At 33.7% G+C, this 13284-nt stretch overlaps 1 protein-coding gene across 3 annotated transcripts in view; it reads left to right on the top strand.

Moving 5' to 3' along the window:
* Nucleotides 1-13284, top strand: part of LOC149778804 (early estrogen-induced gene 1 protein-like) — a 48097-nt gene that overhangs the window by 15365 nt on the left and 19448 nt on the right. For all 3 annotated transcript variants that reach the window (XM_089939562.1, XM_089939564.1, XM_089939563.1), the window contains exons 4-6: nt 6547-6737; nt 10126-10280; nt 12160-12389. In XM_089939562.1, the coding sequence (XP_089795688.1) occupies nt 6547-6737; nt 10126-10280; nt 12160-12389 (576 nt within the window). The remainder of the gene's footprint in view (nt 1-6546; nt 6738-10125; nt 10281-12159; nt 12390-13284) is intronic.

A 13284-nucleotide genomic window follows, 5' to 3' on the forward strand; every position in this document is an offset into this window, starting at 1 on the left:
ACATTAATTATATTAACAAAGCTCAATCTAATCATGTAAGCACGTGACTTCTAAATCAACCACTATAATGAAGCAGTTACTAAGTGACATTGTGCAGTTTGGCAGTTAGATGCTTTTGTTGATTATGTGGTTATTTAAAGCATTTTACCAGCTGCACTTGCCAAGGTTGTATATTGGTAGACATAAATTTTTAGTATTCTTTAGTACTGTCAAGTTCCAGTGCATATTCTGTAATGCCAGTGTCAGAGCACATGATTGCTGCCACCATGACAGAAATGAAGATGAAAAGCTTTAAGTTTTATCTTGATTCATTACACATTATTTATCACATCTGCATTGATTAAGTATATTATAAGGGGTCTTTACCCCCACCCCCAAATTAACTACACCCTATATCCCTTATGAAAATTCTAGAATGGAAATTCTCCCTTGTTGTAAAATTCTTGGAGAAACCACTGAGAGAAGTTTACATAATTGCTGATTTCCTAATCATTGTAACTGTTGATTTTTGTATGATCCATTGTAAAATAGCACCTGCCAACTTGTGTATATACTTGCTAACAAATTAAATACAACTGGCAAAAGAAATTACTCATTTCTGCCATTGTATAAAGTGTAATTTTCAGCAGGTTAGGGTCACCATTGCCAAAAACTGTTTAGTGCTGAATACATCTTTGACAGTGACAACAATCAAAAACTCTTTAGTGCTGAGTACATCCTCAACTATGGCCATAATAAAAAACTTTAGTGTTGAATACAACCTTGACAGTGACCATAATCAAAAACTGTTTAGTGTTACCATATATCTACAATATATGTATCAGTTATCTACTTCTGTGTGGATGGTCACGTTGATACGGAGTTTTTGAACACAGTGTATTTATTATGTGAAATACAGTACTTTAAACCAAGAGAAAACATAAAATGCTATTTTATGCACTGTCATTGATATACACACATAAAAGACTGTTATAAATGTAAAATTCAATTTTCATCTTGATGTTATTGGATTTAAAGACCTCCTCTATCACAAATCCTGTGATTAAATTAATCCATTCATACGGGACCTCACACAATAGTTGTGATTTTTGTGGATCTGATAACAGTGTTTCACTGGTTTTTATTGTGGCAGAAATGCTAGCTACACGTTCTGCTTTTGCTGATGTATATTCATTTTTGTAAGTAATAATGTGTTATTGTTATTTGAACATATTCATCTGCTTTCAAGTGCAGTAAATGGTTTGGAGTACAAAAACAACTCTGGTTTGTACAAATTATGTTTCTCTGTCCTTTCAAGTGGCACTTACCTTTGACAAATTTTGGAGTTACATTTTCTTGTTGGACAAATTGTAACCAAGATGCCACTTGGTCGTAACCACTGTCCTCTCTAACATCCACATTGATCACTATCACTACACTGCCAACATTACCATCACGTCAAAGATTTCATATAAAGTCTAAAATACTATGAACTCATTTATTTCTTGAGAATCGATTACCATGGTTTTGTGATGAATATACTTCTGTCTTTACTTAAATTTCTTGATCAGAAAAGGAGCCCTGTAGTTTCTGTCAGGGATAATTGTTCTTTGGGTCTTTAAATTCATTGTGTCAAGGATAATTGTTCATTGGGTCTTTAAATTCACTGTGTCAAGGATAATTGTTCAATGGGTCCGTAAATTCATTGTGTCAAGGATAATTGTTCAATGGGTCCTTAAATTTATTGTTCAGGGTTAATTGTTCAATGGGTCTTTAAATTCATTGTGTCAGGGATAATTGTTCAAAGGATCTTTAAATTCATTGTGTCAAGGTAAATTGTTCAAAGGATCTTTAAATTCATTGTGTCAAGGCTAATTGTTCAATGGATCTTTAAATTCATTGTGTCAAGGATAATTGTTCAGTGGGTCTTTAAATTCATTGTGTCAAGGTAAATTGTTCAAAGGATCTTTAAATTCATTGTGTCAAGGCTAATTGTTCAATGGATCTTTAAATTCATTGTGTCAAGGATAATTGTTCAGTGGGTCCTTAAATTCATTGTGTCAAGGATAATTGTTCAGTGGCTCTTTAAATTCATTGTGTCAAGGTAAATTGTTCAAAGGATCTTTAAATTCATTGTGTCAAGGCTAATTGTTCAATGGATCTTTAAATTCATTGTGTCAAGGATAATTGTTCAGTGGGTCCTTAAATTCATTGTGTCAAGGATAATTGTTCAGTGGCTCTTTAAATTCATTGTGTCAAGGATAATTGTTCAGTGGGTCTTTAAATTCATTGTGTCAAGGATAATTGTTCAGTGGGTCTTTAAATTCATTGTGTCAAGGATAATTGTTCAGTGGGTCTTTAAATTCATTGTGTCAAGTATAATTGTTAAGTGGGTATTTAGATTCATTGTGTCAGGAACATTGTTCAGTGGATCTTTAAATTCATCATGTCAAGGATAATTGTTCAGTGGGTTTTTTAATTCTTTGTGTCAAGGATAATTGTTCAGTGGGTCTTTAAATTCATTTTGTCAAGGTAAATTGTTCAAAGGATCTTTAAATTCATTGTGTCAATGATAATTGTTCAGTGTGTCTTTAAATTCATTGTGTCAATGATACTTCTTTGGATCTTTAAATTCATCGTGTCAAGGATAATTGTTCTTTGGATCTTTAAATTCATTGTGTCGAGGATAATTGTTAAATGGGTATTTAAATTCATTGTGTCAAGGATAATTGTTCAGTGGGTATTTAAATTCATTGTGTCAAGGATAATTGTTCAGTGGGTATTTAAATTCATTGTGTCAAGGATAATTGTTCAGTGGGTATTTAAATTCATTGTGTCAAGGTAAATTGTTCAGTGGGTCTTTAAATTCATTGTGTCAATGATACTTGTTCTTTGGATCTTTAAATTCATCGTATCAAGGATAATTGTTCAGTGGGTATTTAATTCATTGTGTCAAGGATAATTGTTCAGTGGGTATTTAAATTCATTGTGTCAAGGTAAATTGTTCAGTGGGTCTTTAAATTCATTGTGTCAATGATACTTGTTCTTTGGATCTTTAAATTCATTGTGTCAAGGATAATTGTTCAGTGGGTCTTTAAATTAATTGTGTCAATGATACTTGTTCTTTGGATCTTTAAATTCATCGTGTCATGGATAATTGTTCAATGGGTATTTAAATCCATTGTGTCAAGGATGATTGTTCAGTGGGTCCTTAAATTCATTGTGTCAATGATGCTTTTTCTTTGGATCTTTAAATTCATTGTGTCAAGGGTGATTGTTCAATGGGTCCTTAAATTCATTGTGTCAAGGATGATTGTTCAATGGGCCTTTAAATTAATTGTGTGAAGGATAATTGTTCTTTGGATCTTTAAATTCATCATGTCAAGGATAATTGTTCAATGGGTTTTTTAATTCTTTGTGTCAAGGATAATTGTTCAATGGGTCTTTAAATTCATTGTGTCAATGATACTTGTTCTTTGGATCTTTAAATTCATCGTGTCAAGGATAATTGTTCAATGGGTATTTAAATTCATTGTGTCAAGGATGATTGCTCAGTGGGTCTTTAAATTCATTGTGTCAATGATACTTGTTCTTTGGATCTTTAAATTCATTGTGTCAAGGGTGATTGTTCAATGGGTCCTTAAATTCATTGTGTCAAGGATGATTGTTCAATGGATCTTTAAATTCATTGTGTCAAGGATGATTGTTCAATGGATCTTTAAATTCATTGTGTCAAGGATGATTGTTCAATGGATCTTTAAATTCATTGTATCAAGGATAATTGTTCAATGGGTCTTTAGATAAATTTTGTCATGATAATTGTTCAAAAGGTCTTTAAATTCATTGTGTGAAGGATACTTGTTCTTTCGATCTATAAGTTCATTGTGTCAAGGATAATTGTTCAAAGGATCTTTAAATTCATTGTGTTAGGGATAATTGTTCAGTGGGTCTTTAAATACATTTTGTCAGGGATGATTGTTCAATGGATCTTTAAATTCATTGTGTCAGGGATAATTGTTCAATGGGTCTTTAAATACATTGTGTCAGGGATAATTGTTCAATGGGTCTTTAAATACATTTTGTCAGGGATGATTCTTCAATGGGCCTTTAAATTCATCGTGTCAAGGATAATTGTTCAGTGGATCTTTAAATTCATTGTGTCGAGGATAATTGTTAAATGGGTATTTAAATTCATTGTGTCAAGGATAATTGTTCAGTGGGTATTTAAATTCATTGTGTCAAGGATAATTGTTCAGTGGGTATTTAAATTCATTGTGTCAAGGTAAATTGTTCAGTGGGTCTTTAAATTCATTGTGTCAATGATACTTGTTCTTTGGATCTTTAAATTCATCGTATCAAGGATAATTGTTCAATGGGTATTTAATTCATTGTGTCAAGGATAATTGTTCAGTGGGTATTTAAATTCATTGTGTCAAGGTAAATTGTTCAGTGGGTCTTTAAATTCATTGTGTCAATGATACTTGTTCTTTGGATCTTTAAATTCATTGTGTCAAGGATAATTGTTCAGTGGGTCTTTAAATTAATTGTGTCAATGATACTTGTTCTTTGGATCTTTAAATTCATCGTGTCATGGATAATTGTTCAATGGGTATTTAAATCCATTGTGTCAAGGATGATTGTTCAGTGGGTCCTTAAATTCATTGTGTCAATGATGCTTTTTCTTTGGATCTTTAAATTCATTGTGTCAAGGGTGATTGTTCAATGGGTCCTTAAATTCATTGTGTCAAGGATGATTGTTCAATGGGCCTTTAAATTAATTGTGTGAAGGATAATTGTTCTTTGGATCTTTAAATTCATCATGTCAAGGATAATTGTTCAATGGGTTTTTTAATTCTTTGTGTCAAGGATAATTGTTCAATGGGTCTTTAAATTCATTGTGTCAATGATACTTGTTCTTTGGATCTTTAAATTCATCGTGTCAAGGATAATTGTTCAATGGGTATTTAAATTCATTGTGTCAAGGATGATTGCTCAGTGGGTCTTTAAATTCATTGTGTCAATGATACTTGTTCTTTGGATCTTTAAATTCATTGTGTCAAGGGTGATTGTTCAATGGGTCCTTAAATTCATTGTGTCAAGGATGATTGTTCAATGGATCTTTAAATTCATTGTGTCAAGGATGATTGTTCAATGGATCTTTAAATTCATTGTGTCAAGGATGATTGTTCAATGGATCTTTAAATTCATTGTATCAAGGATAATTGTTCAATGGGTCTTTAGATAAATTTTGTCATGATAATTGTTCAAAAGGTCTTTAAATTCATTGTGTGAAGGATACTTGTTCTTTCGATCTATAAGTTCATTGTGTCAAGGATAATTGTTCAAAGGATCTTTAAATTCATTGTGTTAGGGATAATTGTTCAGTGGGTCTTTAAATACATTTTGTCAGGGATGATTGTTCAATGGATCTTTAAATTCATTGTGTCAGGGATAATTGTTCAATGGGTCTTTAAATACATTGTGTCAGGGATAATTGTTCAATGGGTCTTTAAATACATTTTGTCAGGGATGATTCTTCAATGGGCCTTTAAATTCATCGTGTCAAGGATAATTGTTCAGTGGATCTTTAAATTCATTGTGTCAGGGATAATTGTTCAATGGGTCTTTAAATTCATTGTGTCAAGGATAATTGTTCAGTGGGTCTTTAAATTCATTGTGTCAAGGATAATTGCTCAGTGGGTCTTTAGATAAATTGTGTCTTAGATAATTGCTCAGTGGGTCTTTAGATAAATTTTGTCAATGATAATTGTTCAAAAGGTCTTTAAATTTATTGTTCCGTGGGTTATTAGTGTTGTGGTTTGCAGTAACCATGAAATCCAAACAGATTGTTATGCAAAAAAAATTGTGAATTCATGGATTACTTTTTTATTACCTGGCCATCATTGTCTGTGATGCCATGTTTTCTGTAGACAAAATTACTTCCATGTCACATGGTTGGCAGCAAAACATTGCTGAAATTACAGATATGTAACAACAATGCAGATGTTATGGAAGTTGATTTAAAATATGTAATAAACCAAGGGGTTAATGCATGACATATAGAAATTGGCTTAAATTTGGTAATACACCAAAGGTTTATACATAACATATGAAAATTAATTTAAATTAGGTATTATGCCAAGGGATTAATACATAACATATGAAAATTTGTTTATATTTGTAGTATGCCAAGGGATTAATATATAACATATGAAAATTAGTTTAAATTAGGTAATATGCCAAGGGATTAATACAGGACATATACAAAATAGTTTAAATTAGGTAATATGCCAAGGGATTAATACAGGACATATATCGGTTTGAGGTTTTGTAAGTATTAATCCTACTTCCCACCCATTCACCAGTCTATCCTTCTAGGGAATACAATTTACTCATAATTCTAGTATTTTTCTGAAGAATATCCACCACTTATAGTGAACCTCATGATATTGCAGGAACAAAACATTGGGCCTATTGAAAGCTAGTTTTTGTTGTTGCTGTGATTTTTTAGTTCGTTCTTCTACTGAAGAATATCTGCCACTTACAGTGAACATCTTTATATTGCAGGAACAAAAAGGTGGTAAGGCCTATCAAAAGCTAGGTTTTGTTGACGTTAACTTAGCTGAGTTTGCAGGGTCAGGAGCTGTCAATCGCAGGTTTCTGCTGGAGGGGTATAACTCCAAGAATCGTCAGGACAACTCTACACTGAAAGTAACCATATGTGTCCAGCTAATGTCAGGGGATCCAGTTTTCAAAGTGTGAGTGATCTAGTATCAACTGTACAACATCTTCAGAGACATAGAATATTTCTGATTAGCCTTTATTTAGCAGATGTCAAGACATGCATGGAGGAGACTTTCTTTTCCTATGCTAATACCAGATATATTTCATCATGTGTTACTAAAATCTTTATATTTTAATGAGTATCAATCAGATTTCTTTATCAAAGATTAGTTTCCATGTTCAAAATGTAAGGAGAATCTATTTAGTTGTTCTTGCTCTCAAAATACTCGTTTTTGTTGTTGCAGATACAAATTTTGTAGATACACACAGTAAATCATTGCATGGCATGATGGGTGAATCTATATTTTTGCATGTGAAAATATAGAAATGAAGAAAAATTGGAAAATTACTTTGCCAGTGATTCTCTATATTTCACACTTAAGTATGCAATAAATATCATTTTTTCTCTAGAGCTGAGAACAACAGCAATAGCAGCATTAAGTATTTTGGCAAAGTTTTAAGATACGTTTTTTTATATAGTCATATTCGTCATAACCCTATATGCAAGACACAGCATTCTGTTGAACAATTTTATACCCTATAATATTCTTTATCTGTCAGTCATTCTATTCATCGGCCAGTCCTGTGAGCTAGCTGGTCTATCAGTATTTTGATAAATTGGCAAGAAGCTTGTTAAATATTAAGGCAATCACCAGAAGATGCATATCTCACTTTCCTCTTGCACTTGTTAGCTCACTTAGTCTAAGGTCTTGTGGGCTTTTGGCATGGTTTGTCATCCATTCATCCTCAGCACTTGGCATGGTTTGTCATCCATTCATCCGCAGCACTTGGCATGGTTTGTCATCCATTCATCTTCAACACTTGGTATGGTTTGTCATCCATTCATCCTCAGCACTTGGTATGGTTTGTCATCCATTCATCCTTAGCACTTGGCATGGTTTGTCATCCATTCATCCTCAGCATTTGGTATGGTTTGTCGTCCATTCATCCTCAACACTTGGTACGGTTTGTCATCCATTCATCCTCAGCACTTGGTATGGTTTGTCATCCATTCATCCTTAGCACTTGGCATGGTTTGTCATCCATTCATCCTCAGCACTTGGTATGGTTTGTCATCCATTCATCCTCAGCACTTGCTTGTGAATAATCAAGATGCTTCAGATTTCAGTTATAAATGGTATACAAGTCCATATCATCAAGATCGTATGTGAGTTCAATTATGTGTGACATCCATGCATAAAAAAACAAAACAAAAACAGTATGTTCTAGCATCTGATTGATTGAGCTTGTGGAACCTCTAGAGGCCATTTCTTATTGCATTTTGATCGGATTTGGTTTGAAAGCTTACACAGTTAAGATCTCATGTGAGTTGACATACATTCATAATAATTTACTTATGCTAAAGGAATACAAACAGTTTGGACTTAATAAAATATATCACTTTTTAAATTCAGTTTTACTTTTATTTTTGTATATTTTCAAATAATTAATAAATAACTAATATTGAATAAAATTGGTTGAATCAAAAGACATGTGATACTAATAGAGTTACCTCATGGAGTAGCTTCCCTTTGCTGTTGATGTAGTCACTGTACTAATTTAGTTCCCATAGTAAACCTATGCAAACACCATGATATTAAAAATTCAATAACTTAAAATTTTTGAGTGCTCATGATCAAATCTATATTTATCAGTATATATGAAACCTAGATGTCAGCTTCCGTGTAGAGGAAAGGATATGAGCCAAGTCATTTTCTGGACCTGCATGTGTTTGAAACATGTGCTTTCAATTCTGCACCAAAGAGTTAGGTGCTAATTTTAGTAATGAGTATTCCAAACTTAAGGCTGTTAAAGGACTGAAATTCCATCAATAAAACAATGTCTCTATTTTTTTTCACTTACAAGTTGGATAAGCTCGCAAAAGATTCTTTTTCCTACAACATAATTTACATTATTAACCAATCCTGGTCAGCCCAACCCATATATACTCTATTTTATGTTCACCCATTTCCAGGCTGGTTCCCATTTTTCCATACCATTAGTACCGTGTGTCATATAGCGCACAAGTATGTGTTTTGCTTCTACTTTTACACCTGCTTATACAGTAATAAGATAATATAACGTGGAGAAAGTAATGTTTGTATAAGAAAGAATACACCTTGAAAGCATTTAGAAGTCCTGGAAAACAGAGTCATCAGTGCTGTAGTAACCATGATCTTGCATCTTATTCCTAGAGCTAGTTAACAATTCTGGAGGTCATATTTATGATCAGATTTTGATGAGACCTGGAGTATATAAACTTGTATTATCAAGAACTCGGATGAGTTCTATAATGCGTAACATTCACACAAACAGTAATGAAGTGGTCTTGTGTCAGATGTGCTTGAGAGACCATAATTCTGAACAGATTTGAATCTAACTTGCCATGGAAGCTTGTATCATCAAGATTTCAGATGAGTTCATTTATAAGTGAGATCCATGCCTATTATTGAGGATATAGGCATTTTGCTCTATAGTTAGTTTATAATGTTTTCATCACTCTGCAGTTAAAACGAAGAAATGGTCATATTTTAGATTCATGGAGATTCCTTTCAGCCAGTAAAATATCAGTCTCTTAAAGGGACTGTCATCAGAGTTATTACCCTTTTTAGCTTGCAGGTCAATGTATGCAATTGGTCTCACAGATTCCAGTGGCTTATCATCATGAAATTTGGGAAATATGGTCATCATTAGAATTATTGCCCTTTTTGACTTATATGATGTGATCTTGTGACTAAAGAACATATCCTGACCAAAGGTCAGTGGCGTTCTGACCCAGTTGTCACTAATCTCCAGATTCAACAATACCCTACTTATGGAGGAATGTTAAACACTGTGTCCATGGCAGTCTTAATTGACTTATGTTTTATTTCCCACATTAGGATACAGGCGAGGCAGGGATGTACTTACTTGAGAAAATTGATCATCATTCCTTTAGTTGTTCTTGTTTTTAGACTTTAATTGAAGGAAAGTCTTCTTTGGATAGAGTTATATTATTCATTAAAAAATAAATGAAGTTTTCACACAGACATTTGTGTCATGAAAACTTCAGGATATAAAGTGTTTACTCTGTCAAAATTTAATTAAAATTTATGTTATTTTAATATAAAAAATGGATGAGAATTATGAAATTTCTTTTACACAGAGATTTTATTCACGTAACTTCTGTTAAATCAGATTTGTAAAGTTCATGTAGGTCATATGCTAAAATTAGATATTATGTATAATTAAAAATAACTTACGGATTACAATTTATAAATAAGACTTTTCATTTTCATTCTGCCTTTGGCCATTTGTTGACACATTGAAAATGACAAGAATTTTGCAAAGAATGTTACATAGTGATTATATTCTCCTAACCAGGCCTACACAGTCCTCATTTAACATCCCTGGGGAATCCATAGAGGATGGGCTTGATGTCACAATAACACCACCAGAGGAGGTTGGCAGTCTTGCGTCCAACAGCAGTGGATTTGGAAGCTTGCCAAGACGTGACCGTCCCAGCATTATTTCTCATGGTAGGGGTTTATTAAGAAAAGTGACTAATGTCAGCAAATAGGAATAAATATTACCTTGAGATTTAAACCCATGGAGAAATGGCTTCAGACAGGGATTTATGAATCAACTTGTCCAACTCCCAGGACAAGCGCAAATTTGGTCCAGGCAAGCTCAGATTTGTAAGGCATTAGCCCACAGGCAAAAGTCTGCCAAATTGAGAGAGAGATACAAGATACAAGAAATTTTATTGAACATTGTTGCATGAGTAAAAATAACTATGTGCGAGCGAAGTTACTGACAGGGGGTCATGTTCTGTTCCTGATGCTTTAAAGTTTTATCCCTGTGATCTCACCACAATACATGTATCAACACCTTTTTTTTAGTGTTTATACACATTCTTCTCTTGCATAACTAGCTACAATTTCTTTCATCTAATGTATATGTCATTTCCATCTTGTAGGCAATGTCAAGGTCAGTATCGCATTTTCTCATGTAAAAGACATGATGATAAGAATATTTATGTTTTGACTTCTCAGTTACATTGTAATTATAATATCTGTACGTATCAGGAATTTGCAGACTTTCAGGTTCTAAGTTAGCTTCAGGCAATTTGTCAGATTTTTAAAGGTAGTTTTGATCCACATCACCATGTTAATTGCTAAAAGTACAACTCATAAGATTTTTTTCAAAGGTGTGTTTTTGGAAATAAAAGGCACTTGCTTCTAACAGTTAACTATGTTAGTTAGTTAGTTTTGCCCGTCACCCCTGCCAGGGTATAGGCTGCCCACAAAAGATCACCAGAGGCTTCTGTCCTGTGCCATCCAAATCTTCCAGAAGAAGACCCTTCCTCCCTCAGGCTTTCAGTTTCTGGTTTTTCTTCTGTTGGTGTTTTTGTAGCAAGTTGGGGTTTTACAGGGTCGGGTTGCTAGCCCCACGCCCAACCCTTCTCCTTTTACACCCGGGCTTGGGACCGGCCATGGCGGAGTTTGTTAACTATGTACCTGGTCAATTTCATTTAAAGTGTGATTATGTTTGTAAAATGTATCACCCACAGGTGACATTTATGATGTGTTGTTTGTGTAATAAATACAGGAGACTCGATACTGCTTGGCAAACATTTAAATGGGCAAATAAGTGTTCTAAAATCATTCTCATAAGTCAGACTCTCAAGTATATGTCACTGATGTGAAGGTGACTATGATAATTATAAAATAAATGGATGAAATAAGTGAACTGTGGGTATAAATAAATCAATACAAACAGTCTTACTTTTATTCTCTCTTTCTCTTAAAAATGTAGCTATTTGCAAAATCTATTCTATCTATCCCTTTATCTGTATATATACATGTACATGTCTGTTTTTACTCTTCCTAATTATGTCTGCATTTTAACTTTTTCTGATCTTCATATTTATCTATGTGCATTATTTACATTTACATATATTTTTAAGTAACATTAACTATTGACATATGGTTGTAAGGTGCTGACAGAAGTACAAAGGAAACAAAAGTTTCACTTTATACATGGAGGCTGGTAACAACTTTATACACAACACACACACACACACACACACAGATACAATATTTCCCTTTACCGTTATTTGTGCTTCAGAGATGCCCTAATTTTGAATTTGACCCCCATTTTTGATACCAAAGTTTATTTTTTACTTAGTCTGACCACCAGTTTTGACTCCCAGTATTGCACCCCTAGGAGATTTACTGATTGATATATATATATGTTGCATATGTTTGAAATTTTATGATGCCTGTAGATGGCAAGAGGTTATCATCTTTGCAATTCAGAAAAATCAAAAGATTATCGTTTTTGCAAATCAGAAAAATCTGAATACTTTATGAAGGTAGATTATTAAATACATTTTAATTTTTCTCTTGGTTTCAGATGTGAATGATCCAGAACAACAGGACCTTGAGAGAGTGCTGTGTCATTCACGGAACTCCAGTTATGCTAGCCAGCACTCAAGGGGTTCTGGTTATGGCTCAATGTCTCACAGTCGCCAGTCCAGTACAGGGACTGGTAATGATACACTAACATTAATAGGCAGTGGCCACACTAGAAGTCCCAGTACTGGATCCACACTAGGAGATCTAGCTAAAGCAGATAGGAGAAGGGTATAACTACTTATTTCCTTACAAAATCCATTGTACTCTTTGACTGTAATATAATATTATACCTGCTGTACTCCAAGTACATATTTTCTAGGGTCCTGAGGGGCCAAAATTAAGCCTCACTCATATTGTAAATGGATGCCAGTTCTTATGTCAGTGATGTGAAAATTTTGCCTTTCTGTGGAAAATGGAGATTTAAATTGTCAGTTTATACATCTTGTGACTGTTTTTTGCACTGATGATTTCATCAGTGCTCATGCATGTTCTCGTCACATGCCTGGCACACTAGCATGCCATTTTGAAAGTACACTCATCTGTGCCTTCAAAATGAATGGTATGCCAGTCTGAATGTCATAAACAGAACATTGTTGACCTTTGTTGTCAAAAATAGATGTGGTGCACTGCACTCTGTCAGAGACAAATAATCAAACATTTGAAATTTATAACAGCTTGGTAGGTTATTTCTTGATTTGAAATGGACAAGTGATGTTCAGATTGTTTCTATATATCAAAGATTCACGTTCCTTGGTTGTCATTGGAAGACATGCAGCACACAAAACATATTCTGTTTTCGAAATTGACCTTGGTGAAGACATTGTATTGGGTATGAATTCCAATTTTATAAATAGATGCAAAATGGTGATTGGAATGGATAAAGAAGCAGAGTTTATGGTGTGAAATTAGAGACTTTATCCTACACAGCCAGACTCAAAAAGGAAAGGTATGAACAGGCTTTTTCAATGTTTTAAAAACAGGTAAGAAAGACCTGTTGTTGTTGCTGTTGTAGGGTTTAACACCATTTTTCAGCACACGATAGGCTATACATGGCAGCCAGTATTAATGGTGGAGGAAGAACCTGGGAAAACCGCTGTAAGAGCCACCAACCCACGAGAAGCTA

Source organism: Sinohyriopsis cumingii, chromosome 17 (assembly GCF_028554795.1).
Source record: "Sinohyriopsis cumingii isolate HCF-2022 chromosome 17, ASM2855479v2, whole genome shotgun sequence".
Classification (NCBI taxonomy): domain Eukaryota; kingdom Metazoa; phylum Mollusca; class Bivalvia; order Unionida; family Unionidae; genus Sinohyriopsis; species Sinohyriopsis cumingii.